The sequence below is a fragment of the Vidua chalybeata genome, chromosome 5 (genome assembly GCF_026979565.1).
Source record: "Vidua chalybeata isolate OUT-0048 chromosome 5, bVidCha1 merged haplotype, whole genome shotgun sequence".
NCBI lineage: Eukaryota > Metazoa > Chordata > Aves > Passeriformes > Viduidae > Vidua > Vidua chalybeata.
The window spans coordinates 9,145,095-9,158,216 of record NC_071534.1 but is presented as its reverse complement, the minus strand read 5'-3'; the positions used below and the strand labels follow the sequence as shown (position 1 = coordinate 9,158,216).

Genomic DNA, 13,122 nt, shown 5'->3' with positions numbered 1-13,122 from the left:
TGGCTCCAGTGAACACCACATATTTTATGAGTTTTCAGTATGTTTTTCAAAGTATCCCTTGGAATGCAGAACTGAGGATTAAAACTAATAGCAGGCTGTGTCAATACTGAGTGGTTTTACACTGTAATGGTAGAATTCTTCACTTCAAAGGTGGCAACTAAAAGATGCTGAAATGAAAAAGAGGTGGAGATTAACAATGCTTTGAGAGAGCAGAAATGAAGGTTGAGGGCAAGACTGAAGAAGAAGCAGATGCAGGTGGTGAGGGAGTTGTGTTTTTGAGAGAAGAGAGTGTTTCTCAGGAACAGAGAGCCAGTGGGCTCTCCACGTACAGCAGCTGCAGGACAGCAGTGCTGGGGATGAGGTGAGTCTGTGCCCTGCACAGCTCCCTGGCCCCATGATGGAGCGTTGTCCCAGTGGCTGTAGCTTGGGGGTCGAGTCTCCATCCTCTCAGCTTACCACAGGAGCCTATCCCAGCCCAGCAGAGCTGCTGGAAGTCTCCTTGTATTCCTGCAAGAGCAGCTGTCCATGCAGAATATAGCTCTGACTTTTGAGGAGTTCATCAGAACATATAATTCAAAACCAAAAGAACTCTTCAGACCTGAAGGCTGACAGGAAATCAGACAGCGTTAAGGTGCCACCAGGCAAGGACACTTCTGTTACTCATACAGTTCTGCTGGTGGTAAGAGTAGGTTCGTGAGCAGTGTGGCACTAGTGAGTTACTGGGGTTTGTGAGGAGCTAAGTTAGTTTTGATTTGTCTCAACACTTGATTGTCAGAGGCATGTGGGGGAGAGGGTGCACACGTGCCACGTGCAGGAGCCAACTAGAAGAAGATGGGAGAAAGCCTTGTCTCTGGGGGGACTTTGCAGGGCAAACACTTCAGAGCTCACATGGGACAGCAGGAGACACCGCACTCCCCAGAGGGGCTTCTCCGCTCAGATGGCAAAAGGTCTCCACCCATGGAGCACAGTGGAAGGCTGGACTGGGCCAGTGGTCTCCTGCCAGCGGGTGAACTTGGGGAGGGGCCAGGGGGTATAAAAGTAACTGCATCATAAGCTCTGGGGGCTTTTCCAGACTTGTTTTCTTGGGGCTTGGGGACTCAGGGGCTTTTTGAGTCTGGGGCCTTTGAGTCTTGTGGTTTTGCTTTGGCTCCTGCTGAGGAGCCTGCTGAGGTCTGCTCCTTTGTCCTGGCCCTAGCCTGCTTTTTTATCCTTTTTTCCCTGTCTCCAGCCTGCCTCTTGGCTCTCCTGCCCCTGCTGGCACTTGCTCGCCCTCGCGTCTGTCCTGCCTCCCTGTGTCCTTGACCACTGCCCTGCCGCTTTGCCCCTGCGTCCCTGCCTGAGCCACCTGCGTCCAGCCCTGCCTGCCTCCGACCCGGCCAGTGCCGCGGTCCCCGCCGTGACCGTGTCCCGGCTTCTGCAGCTCCTGTCCCAGCGCCCACGCATCACGGTGTGTCCGGCCGCCCGTGGCAGGGGAGCTGTGCCTGTGGGGCCGCCCGTGCCTGTGGGGCTGCCCGTGCCTCTGGGGCCGTGCCTCTGCGGGAGCTGTGCAGGCTCCCCAGCAGGCACAGCTCATACCCCGCTGCCTGGACCTCAACAGCCACTCCCCATCCTGCTGGTGGTAATGCTGCTTTCCCTCTCTGTCTCCCCTCTCCCTTTAGTTCTCTCTCTCCCACCATTCCTTTTCCATTTCCCTTCCTCCTGCTCTGTCTTTTGTAACCCTCTTTAGTAGGGCAACTTCTTTTCTTGTTGTTCTTGGTTTTGGTTACCAAGAAACAGTTCTCAGATACGAGGTTGTCTCGGTTCACTTAATTTCGTTCTAGACCATCCATTTTAAAAGAACTCCTCACAGTTCCCCACCCTGCAACACGACAGGGTTCTTTACCTACAGCTGATATTTAGCTGCTTGTCTTTCACAAGTATAAAAAATGCTAAAATGGTAAAAAGGTAAATAAAGCTCTACAGCAAAGCCTGAGCATGAGAAATGCTAAATATCACTGGCTTCTGTCACTCATATATGTCATGTTTAGGAGACAAGTTCCAGTGGTATTTAGTGTGGGAGCCTGATGCGGGATGTCCTAAGCCCTGGCCTTTGCCTGATGTGCTCATGATGGGTTTGTGAATATGTAGTAAGGTAGCAGGTGTGTTGCCTTTCTGAGGGCTTGACCAAATCCCAGCAAGAAGCCCTGGAATGGATCTCAATAGGCCAGTAATGACTTGGAAATAATACACGTACCTTCAGTAAGTCTTCTGAATGATTCCAGTGTTAATTTTGCCTGGTGGAATAACTGTGGGCTCATTCTGCTGTTCCTTTGATGTTTGCAAGCTTTTGGATCCACTGGATATGCCTTTGTGTTCAAATTTGTATTTGTTGCTGTCCCAAAGTTTATCAGGACATAGCACATCAGCAAAGATTGTTATTTGTTATTCCAAAAACACCGGACTGGAATTCAAACTCTATCCAAATTCAAATTCTGTCCAAATTTGAATTCTCTGCTAGCCATTATTCATTTTCCATTCATAAACTTTTATCAAGTGATGAGGCAATGCAGCAACCAGGGGGTAGAGTCATCCATTCAGAAACACATCTGAGAGTCCCTCTAGACTCTGGTTGGTGAGTCATACCGAGCTGTGAACAGATCCTGAACGTCAGGATCCTTTCACACGCTGAAGGAAGTGTTGCAACTTTACTCATCTGGTCTTTATATTGCTCTCCGGAGGCTTTCATTCCAATCAGTTTCTTTTTACAGTAGCTCAGGAACACGTTATGAAATCTCCTAAATTCTGGCAGAGCTCTTGCTGAGTATGGCATTTAGGATCTTAATTCTGCAACATGATGTGTTGAGCACGTGGAAAGTGTGAATTTGCTCCATATTGCAGGAGGTATCCTACTCAAGAGTGTATGGGGCTCTGCTCAGACCACATAGAAGCACGCACTCTGCAGCTGCAAGCTGAAGGGAGAACACAACTCTGCAAAGGTTTTTCTGTCACCTCTGCAGCCTAACAAGTCTGCTTGTGGGTGGGAGTGCAGAGTTAACAGCTGAAGGCTAAACATTTTTTCTGTGGGTGATTCTTACCATGCTAATTATAATGTGACTTTTGCCTGGGAAATGATAGGTGGCAGGGGATGGATGAGGAAAGAGAACAAACTTCTTTACTGTAATTATTGGTTGTGGAAAATATCCTGGAAGAAATATTTCTGAGGGTCTTAGTTTCACTTTTTTCTTAATGCTGTTGATATTGCCGAGATGGCAGTGACACCTTGTGGTACCAGATGCGATCATTCAGGAAGTCACTGTAAGAATGCAATAGCAAAAAGTCCATGAATGTTTTTAATTCCCTTTTACAGATCATGTCCTCTATCCTTCCCTGCGTGCTGTGCACTAAGTAGGATGTACTTTCCTGGATTTAAATGTCCTGGAAGTAGCTCTGGTCTGATTCACATCTCTTGGCTTTACAGAAGAGGAATCAGCTGTACCAGCGAACCAGGATCACATTGCAGGGCACCTTTGTTTTCACTCAGTGAAAATGCTTGTTCTTCTTTGGTTGTCCTGGTGAGCCAGGAGAGCTTGTGATTGGAGGGGACAGTGCTCATCTTGGGTGTTTCCTCTTTTTCAGGGGGTTCATGAGTCAAAAGGTGTGTCTGAAGATTATTTGAAACTGGAATCCCTGATCCAGAAAGTTGTTTCTCCTTACTTGGGCACGTACGGTCTGTATTCCAGTGACGGACCCTTCACGCACTCTGCCTGTATCTTGGGTAAGAACAACACAGACTCCATTTGGCACAGCACAGGGGGCTTCCCAAAACCTTGCTCCATGCAGGGCCAGGGCTTGCACAAGAGGTGACTGCCAGTGCTTACATGAGTACATTAGGCTTCTCTTCTAAGACCATGCAAGGTGCAGAGTCACAGTGAAACTTGCAGTGACAAAAGATGAAAACAGATCATCATAAAAGTGCTCAGTAATAAAAAAATCAGTAAAATGAATCTAGAGTGTGTTTAGCATTTCCATTCTACCTTTTAACAAGAGAGCTTTAACACAGGATGCTTTATGGACAGTGATTGGAAGAAGCAAGAAGCCACTTCTAAAGTACTCAGTAATTCATTTTCATTAGTGTTCATTAGTACACAAAGATCATACAAGGCTGTTAAAATTAGGGAAGAGAGTAGGAATTTGTCTTAGAGAAGACTAACACATAAGCTTTCAAGCATGTAAAAGTTTTTTCTTAAATACAGAAATTGGCTTTTTTAGTAGTACAGCATATGATTGGAATTTGTGTCCAGGTAAGCACATAATTGCACAATAGCATAATTTTAAGAGATTGGAATATGTATAGGAAATTTCAGAGTTTGCAGGGAACATATACCAGCATCTTGATTTAAAGCAGACAGTTTATTTGCAGTGGCTGTCGTTGACTTCCAGAGAGTAATTTGATCCTCGGTCCAGTTTTGCCTCCTTCATGGGCTGGCAAAGTGAGAGTAGCAGAAATAAAGCTTCAAAAGTGAGACCTATTATTCACACCACTTTTTCTTCTGATAGCAGGAGTGAATCTGAGCACTGAGACCTGCACAGAGTTTGAGTGGTGGTTGTTTTGCTCATGATGGTCATTTTATTCACACTGCCAGGACATTCCAGTGCTAAACTACTGCCAGAGAGGCCGCTCTGTGCTCACTTGCTGCCATCTGCTGCTTATTTTTTGGGAAAATCCCACTTGGTTAACAGCATTCAGGCAATAACTGCTGGATTTAAGGCAGATTTGCTCCCCTAAAAAGAGGTTTCTGTGGGCACTGCCCTCTAGTTAACATTTTCAATCACTCTTGGTGGTCTCCCCCATCTGGTCTCTGAACTTCGAACGTTTTTCCAGAATTAGTAGAAAAACTGCCTGTTTTAATCCTCATGCTCCAAATTTGAAGAGACTTTATTTTCCCAGGATGAGTGGAAAATTTACATTTCAGATACTAGAAATGAGTAAAAACATTTATAGCCTGAAAAAGAACAGAATTGCACTTTCTGTTCTTGTCTAAAGGAAGTATTTACAACTATATATCACATCTCTCACTGTATTAACTGTTTTATTTCAGCTGGTGAAGTTGTGTGACTATAAGGGAATCTCAGTTATTATTTGTAAAGATAGTTTTGGGGTCTTCAGTATGCTAAAGAAATCTAGGAAATCTAAAACCTGTGAATCTACAAAATCAGCAAAATGTCTTCTTCTAGAAAAGTTTCATTCAAGAAAAGCTTATGAATAATCAGGACTTCACATTTCTTTTGAACACTCATAATTATTAGTGCCATAATAGGAGACTTTGCAGATACTACTCTGGATGTTTGTTTACAGAGAAGCGGTTCTTCAGACGTTCCAAGTCGGGTGACATCCTTGCCAAGAACCCCGTGGTGCGATCAAAGAGCTACAACAATCCACTGCTGACGCCGGTGGCCGAGTATGAAACTGAGAGCATAGCTGCCAACGGAACCGGCATCCGAAGGCACTCCGTCTCAGAAATGACCTCCTGCTTGGAGCTCCAGGGGTACTCCAACCTCACCACCATCATGGACAACGGTTCCAAGAGCTCCATGACAACCATGAAAAGCTCACTGCCGGGAGACCAGGAGAGGCCCAGCACTGGGTCAGTGCAGTGTGCCAGCAAACTCAGCACAGCTGAGCAACAGAAAGGACTCTTCCACTCAACTGGCGACCCACACAGGTCTTTTGAGCTAGACAGAGACACTTCTTTACTTCCAGTTCCCTCTTCCAGCCCTGAGAACATAGTGGATCAGATTTTGGAGTCCATCGACTCTGATTCTGAAGGCATTTTCATTGATTTTGGCCGAGGCTGTTCCAATTCATCAGCATACAATGTGGATGTGAACAGACAGAGCATTGTGTGAAGGATATTAGGAGACAAACTGTGGGGGTTTATATTATATGTGAAAGTTACTAAGACAGTGTGTCAGACTATGGGCAAGCTGTCCATGCCTGGGCAGATTTAAGGCAGATTTGCCAGGTCATCATGGCTGTACTGAACAAACACCGTTTGTTTATAGCAGGTGGGAATCTGCTGAGGGAGAAGCAACTCTAACCGCTTTTCCCCATCCCTGTCACCCTGCAGATGGATTTCCTATTTCTTTATAAACTTAGGAGTTCACAAACTCACAAGTGTCTGGTAAAATACTATTAGTGCAGCTGGCAGTGTTTGTTCAGGAAAACAGCTCAGCAAATAGCTTTGCTCACTTCTGATTTTCTAAAGAGGTTACCTGCAGATGGTTGGTTGTTCTCTGAACTGTAACACCTCAGCCAGAGTAGAAACATATCCTTTCAAAACAAACAAAGAAACACAAAAGGCTTTGGGCTTTCATGCCACAGAATACAATAATAAAAAAGTCTCTTTTAATCTTTTTTCTTGTACATCCTTGTATGCACTCCTTTGCCTAATGGTGACTTAGAGTTCTTGAAGAAAGGCAAATAAACAGAAATAGGCTTCCTGATGTTCCACAATGCCTAGTGTCTCATTTTCTGTTTCACTGTTTCCTCAGCCAGTACCTTGTGTCTGGGAGAGTTGTCTCAAGACTTTCAAGACTGAAATTAATTTGCTCTGAATGTGGCACTTCTGAGAAATCTATACTGTCAACTTCTGAAGCATCTGTGGTATGGAGAGATTCCATCATATTTCAACTTACTTGTTTCCTAAATAAATGAAAATATGGCCTCTCAGGGGAAATCATCATTATATATTTATATTCTTACAGAAATACCATAATGCATCTGCTGTCAGTTATGGTTATGGGAAGTGTGAACCTTGCAGCTCTTCTTATCCTGAGCACACCCAGTCTTCCCTTGCAATAACACAGTGGTGTAGGAGCTGGATCAGTAGTTTTGCAGAGGATTGATGCATGTGATACCAAGGTGAAGCAGAAATCCTGCTGCACAATACAGTTTTGATCAGGGGGTTTTGCAGTGAAGGCAACTCCATTTTGTGCCTGTGCTGTGGTGGAAGGAGTCAGTTGATGTCTCCTGAGCTGCTCAGCAGACACTTTGGTTTGGTCTGGGCAGTGCCTGGTGCTTTGCTCAGGGACTGTTCAGCTTTGCTCTGTACTTGCACTGCTGACCCCAGCAATTGCCACACTCTTCCCCAGGCTTTGATTATGTTTCTAGACTCAAAGCTGTGCTTCTGACACTCAGTTTCCTTTGGCCTCACAATATGTTACCTCAGTCTTTTTCTACCACCCTGCTTCCCTGCTCAAGATTTCAGTTGCTGGAGAGATGTGCAGACTCCCTGTAATGCAGAGATCTGAGAAGCTCAGAAGCCATCTGAGGGCCTCCCCCAGAAATGAGGCAAGGGTTTGGTGCCTGTTTATCTTCTCTGTGTTTGGCAAGTTCAGCTGTCTCTGCCCCTACAGGTAGGCATTTAAGTTAGATCATACTTAGAAGTTTCTCTTATGCAGAGATAAATAATTGCTTCTGTACGCAAGTCTCCCGCCTCAGCCAGGGAACACAAGATGTGGGGCAGAATCAGTGAGGAGGGACTAAACACCAACTGCCTGAAATGCAGGTGTGGCACAATATACCCTCAGAGAAAGCAGCTCCGGTGCCTGGGGGGATCTTTGAGGTCCAGTAAATGAAATGTCTTAGGAAGCAGGCTATCAGACTATCCCTCTGGAATTGCAGCTAAATTTAAGTTGCAGGTTATCAGATCATCCATTTGGTCTCTCTGTGGCCATGTCAACGCCTACACAATCCCACAGCTGTGCTCCACGGCACATTCAAGAGTATGTTGGCAACTTGCTCAATCTGAGGTCCTACCAATGGGTCTTTGCACCCCTCTCCTTGCTGGAGGGCATGATGAGCCCTCAGTCTCAAGGAACTCTTGCCTTATTTGGCCCTGTGGAAACCACAGGAGAGAGTGGAACTCTTGCTGAAATTGGATCCAGTATATGACAGGAGTGATGATTCCAAATGTGTCCTAAAGTGGTACAAGTCAGCATGCTGGCACCCTCAGTCTCTACTCTCATTCTTTCTGACAAACACTGTTCTGTTTCCTAAATTACTATTTTATTTGGAGAAAAAGAGTGTCCACAGCCTTGCTTTAAGGACACAGTGCAGGGAGGAAAAGATAAGGTTCAAACCATTACATAAAAATATAACCCCAAACATAACAAATATAGTGGATCATATAGTGCCTCCACACACCTTCTTCCCTTAAGGAACTTTAAATGTTTTAAGAGTCATAAGCATATTTAATTACTGGGGAATTTTTAAGCATAGTTTTTTCAATGGAGGAAAGAAGAGGACTGCTAGGATCCTTCCCACTGGAGGTTTTGCATGGTTAGTGCCTTCTGCTCTGATGGAAGACCTTGGTATAGAGGATTCCTCTGATGGAATCCTCTGGTATGCTGGCAATTAACTAACTTTTCCTACCTTGCACACGTGGAGATAGTGAATAAAAATTCTCCTCTATTTGTTTTAGAAGGTTATTAAGAGACTGGGTTCAAGAGAGTGACTGCATAAGAGAAGTTCTCCTAACAGCCAGCTCAGAAAGCCTCAAGAAGGATATAGCCTTGTCTTCAGTGTTTCCACTTGTCCAAGACAGGCAGCCTGGCATGGGTTCACTTCACCTTCTCACATGCACTGTTAGGGGATTGCCCCCAGTACCTGGGGTATTGGGGCATTGCAGCCCAGCACATCCAATTAGCTTTTACATTTCCAGCTCTTAAGAGTGAGGTCTTCAAAGTCACAGTTCTAGCAGCAACATGAGAAAAATCTCCTAGAGGTTTTCATTAGCAGCACTTAGCCTCCTCAGAAGATAGAGTCCAAGGCCACTTCACTAGGACTGCTCCAGAGAAGGACAGAAAAGAGAAATTCAGCCTAGCCTCACCCCCAGAACTTTGATTACCAGCTGAGGTAGGGTTAAATGAGTATTTAAAGAGGTTGGGTTCACTGATAGCTGCTGGGATTCGTTACCTCTTGTTAGGATGAACTATGAGTTCTGCTGAGCTGAAGTAAAAGGCTTATATTTGTCCTCTTTAGGATGAAGAGGATGTCAGTTGGCTTCAGTTAATGTAAGTTGCCCTGATGATGCTGTAGTGGAACAGACGAACCTGTGGTTTAGAGCTTGCTGAATTAAATTAGTCATAGGTGACAAATGCAGTGTTCACAGAAGTCCCTCTCTGTCTGCTGAGCTGCAGCTCTACTTCAGGGGGTAATGAATAAGTAAGGAATAAGCGCATTTTGACTTTCGGGGTTCGAGCTACACTTCCAGCTTTTTTAATTAAATAAAAGATTATAAACTCAGCAGGCTTGCTCTGAAGACCCTGAAAATTACAAAATTATTAAGGTTAAAAGGGACCTACCAGTGGGGTCATCTGGTACAACCACCCTGCTCAAGCAGGATGAAAATGTCTGAAATCAGAGTTCAGTTCCCTATTGCAACAGTGGTAGGATGGAATTTTGTCTCTTTTTCAAGTTTATGTTAAAAGGCGTAGGCAGATATGATTGTAAATTGTAAAACTGGATGTGATGGTCTTACTGGCTAAGCCCAGTGTTCCTTGACTTTAAATGCTGCACAGATACAAGACTACCTAAATTTGTGATCCTCCTGCTAGTAATCCCAGTGCAAGTGTGTCAAGGATATGGAAGTCCTAGAGACAAACCACTAAGTCATTACAAAGGAGAAATACATGTCAAAGAGAATAGTGCAGGTTCTTGCCAAAATGTATTTATGAAGTGATGGACTTTGAACTGTTCAAATCCTGCTATAGGGCAGTGTCACTTGAGCTTTGCCCTAAAGTGGCATTCTGAGTATGCCAGTTATTCCATTATTTATGCTCCCCCTGTTACGATAAACTGTGGCACTTCGTGTCCTAATCCAAGAATCAAAAGCTGTTCTTTCCCTGGCTGGGATGGGTTCCAAAGCCCTATGAGGGTAATACAGAGCAACAGATAGCACTTAAAGCTCCTGTCATATGGCACTGCAGGGTGAACATTATGCAAGCGAAAGGAACTGGGAGACTATAAGAGATCAACCTAATGAACAGCTCCTGAGCTCTGTGGAGAAGTAATACAGCTCCCTGGAGCACTGCTGGAAGTAGCAGAATAATTGGCTGCAAATAATGCTGTCCAAATAGAGGGCTTTTCTGTCATAGAAATGGAGAGAATTACTTTCATTATTCAGTACGCTCCTGGCACATTGGTTTCAATGGTGCTTTTGACTAAATCTGAACCTCCAAGGTGTGGTAACAGAAGAACTGTGTGCCAAATTCTCCTAAGGCCATTATACAGACATGTGAGTATGTGAAAATAACTGATACCTCTGTCTCTAGTTCTGGTTAGAGATGTATGGATTGCCCCTTTACGAGGATAATATGCTGTAAGAACATCTTAAAAATGAAGGTGTCAGAAGTTCTTTAGTGTTATTTTTCAGCTGTGGTCTGCAGAGGTGTAACTGTCATTCCAGAACTTTGAGAAAAGTACCAAAATTTGGAGGCAGGGAGCAGAAACCCAGGTATCAATCGAGCCAGCAATGCTGCAAAGAACATATGTAGCCATTTTAATAAAACATAAATCCTTGCCATCATGCTCTCCGGGAGAACAAAATGTCCAGTTTGCAGTCGTAGTCTTGTTTGCACCTTTCCACAAAGTCAGAAGTACACTTTTAAAAGGAAAACAGATACATTTTGTGCTGAAGAGCACTGAAGGTATGCAAGGTGGATCCCAGTCGTTCCAGATGGCCTGAAGGAACTCAGGCTCTGCCTGTTTTTTGGCATTACCTCTGGGACCTGTGGGAGATTGAGATTATACCAAGAGATTGAACTCCCCTAGCTATTGAGAGAAGTCCCAGAAAGTGATTCAAATGTTTTATGTGGCCCCAGAATACCACAAACAGGTGGATGTGAACTCCCCCAGGCGCTGTGCTGTTGGCCTAGTTGTCCCATAAAAACAAAGGATTAAACTTGGCTTCATCAATCCGACTAATGAGTCATCTCTCTGCCCTGTTTTTGGGCGGCAGTGTGGGGATTTTTTGGTGGTAGTTTGGTTTTTTGCATTGGAGTCAAGTTGAATAGTTTTAGAAGAAAAATAAGTAATTACAGTTCTGGCAAATTTTTTTTGTTCTAGCTAATAAGTGAGAAGTTAGTTACAAAAAGTAAAAAACTGATTTTTCTTTTTGTTGTTGTTGTTCTGCTTTTCTTCAATATTAGATGTTTTTGGTGGTATATAATGTGTTGTTTTATTTTTTGGTATTATTTACAACATGTAATTTGGTTCTTGAGTCAAGATAACTTTATGGATGGGTTTGTATTTGAGGAAGAATTAATTTCAATAGGTTTCTTCAATAGACTTTTGATATGTATTATTGGGATTTTGGTTTTGTTTATTGTATTAACAAAATTATTTATTATATAAACATACAGATTTGGTAGGGGCAGCTCGGCTGCTGGAGTTTTGGGTGTTAATTTATTAGATGGATTTTGTTAAATGCAGATTTTAAATTTTGAAAGTTTTTTAATGTAGTGGTTTTAAGGTGGTTTTTAATAATTTTTGTATTGTTTTATTTTGTTTGCAGTTGGTGTATGATAAAGGATATTGTCTACTTCTTTAATGTTATGGTTCTTAGTTCAGGTGTGGATGATACTTTTTTCTTAATTTTGTTGTTGGGTTTTGTTTTTGTGGGGTATAATGGTTTTAAAGTATATATTTTTTAAGGTGTAAGATGGTTTCTGTGGGCCATAGCGTGAGGTAGAGGGGAGGTTTTTAATTATTTTGTAGTGGTTTTTATTATTGTGAGTATATAGTGTTTGTTTTGATGGGTTTGAGGTAATGTCATGTAGTTAATTGGTTAGGGTTTTTTAATATTGATAATTGCATTATTGTTTATTATAGGGGTCTTATTTATTTGGTTTTATTGTAGTGTATGTTTTATGGTTGCGGATAATTTTGGAGATCTTGTTTATGGTTACATTTATCTCTTGGCTTCGTGTTTATTTCTAGGTGGTATTTTTGATGGTTTGAGGCATTATGGGTTTATTGAGTCAGGAATAATTTTTTGTTGATTTATTTTTGATATTTAAAAAACAAGTCCATGTGGGCCTGGATCCCTTTTGCTGGTCAGTGAGAGCATCTGAGAGGTCAGATTTCCAGCTGTTTTATTTAACAGGAAACTGATTTGTTCCTTCTTGTGAGTAGGATCATTGGCTTTGCATGGGCAAAGCCACTCCAGATTTTCCAGCTAGGAAAAGAGCTAGGGAACCCTTTTAAAACACAGTCCTGGAGATACCAAGCAGCTTGGCTTGGTAATCCTGTGGGGAAATAGAAGAATATCTGTTCTGATTTTTCTGTCACCTTTCTTCCACAGCTGTTTCTGTATTCCTGACTTCCCTTCACGTCAGGGACATGTGGCTTGGAGCACAGGAGCTGGATTTGTCACTTAGCCGCGTCAGGTTGGTGCAGGTTACGAATTACAGGGTGACTCAGAAACTCGGAAACAAAGGGAAGAAACTGTTATGTCTCTTAGCAAAAAAAAATTGGCTACATCAGGGCATTAATTCAGAGGACTAACACTTCACCTTTAACATTCTTCTGTGCTCCATCCCCATCACCGTGAGCGTCTCCTGACTGTTCCCATATAGACCTACCTGGTTTGGTCAAAAAAAATCACTATTTTATTTCTGTGTGCAAACTCAGGGGAAAGATTTTATTCAACATCTCTCAGTGGGACATTAAAGCTTCAATTTCCCTTTTCTTGAACAGTTTGAGAGACAATATTACTTACGTAATTTTTATTACAGGCATTTTTTATCCTTTTGAAGAACCAAAAAGACTGTTTGTGCATGTGTGTGCCCTTAATATCCATCCTCTCTCTAATACAGGATGGGGGAAAAAAGGCTGCAGAGCTTCCTCCAGTGGGGTGTAATTGCAAAGAACCAGGAGACAGAGGTTTAGTCACGATGATTTATTGTTTCTTGGAGAGCCTGGCTGATTTCATGATACCAAAACCAGTATGAATAGAAGACTGAGCTCGGGAATCAGGACGGTCTTCTTGGGTTTAAAAAGCTTGAATGGCACTTCAAGACACTTATGTCAGACCTGGTTTATTTTTATTACCCTTTTTTAATTAAAAAAAAAAAAAAAAA

At 43.1% G+C, this 13,122-nt stretch overlaps 1 protein-coding gene across 8 annotated transcripts in view; it reads left to right on the top strand.

Moving 5' to 3' along the window:
• PRR5 (proline rich 5) overlaps nt 1–12,477 on the top strand; it is an 81,245-nt gene extending 68,768 nt beyond the window's left edge. For 6 of the 8 annotated variants that reach the window (XM_053943993.1, XM_053943996.1, XM_053943994.1 and 3 more), the window contains 2 exons: nt 3,616–3,754; nt 5,336–6,493. In XM_053943993.1, the coding sequence (XP_053799968.1) occupies nt 3,616–3,754; nt 5,336–5,886 (690 nt within the window). In that variant the 3' untranslated portion in view covers nt 5,887–6,493. Of the gene's footprint in view, nt 1–3,615; nt 3,755–5,335; nt 6,494–6,531; nt 6,698–12,344 lie in introns of those variants that run through there. The other 2 variants (XM_053943998.1, XM_053943992.1) reach the window with 2 other exon arrangements.
• The last annotated feature ends 645 nt before the right edge of the window (nt 12,478–13,122 follow it).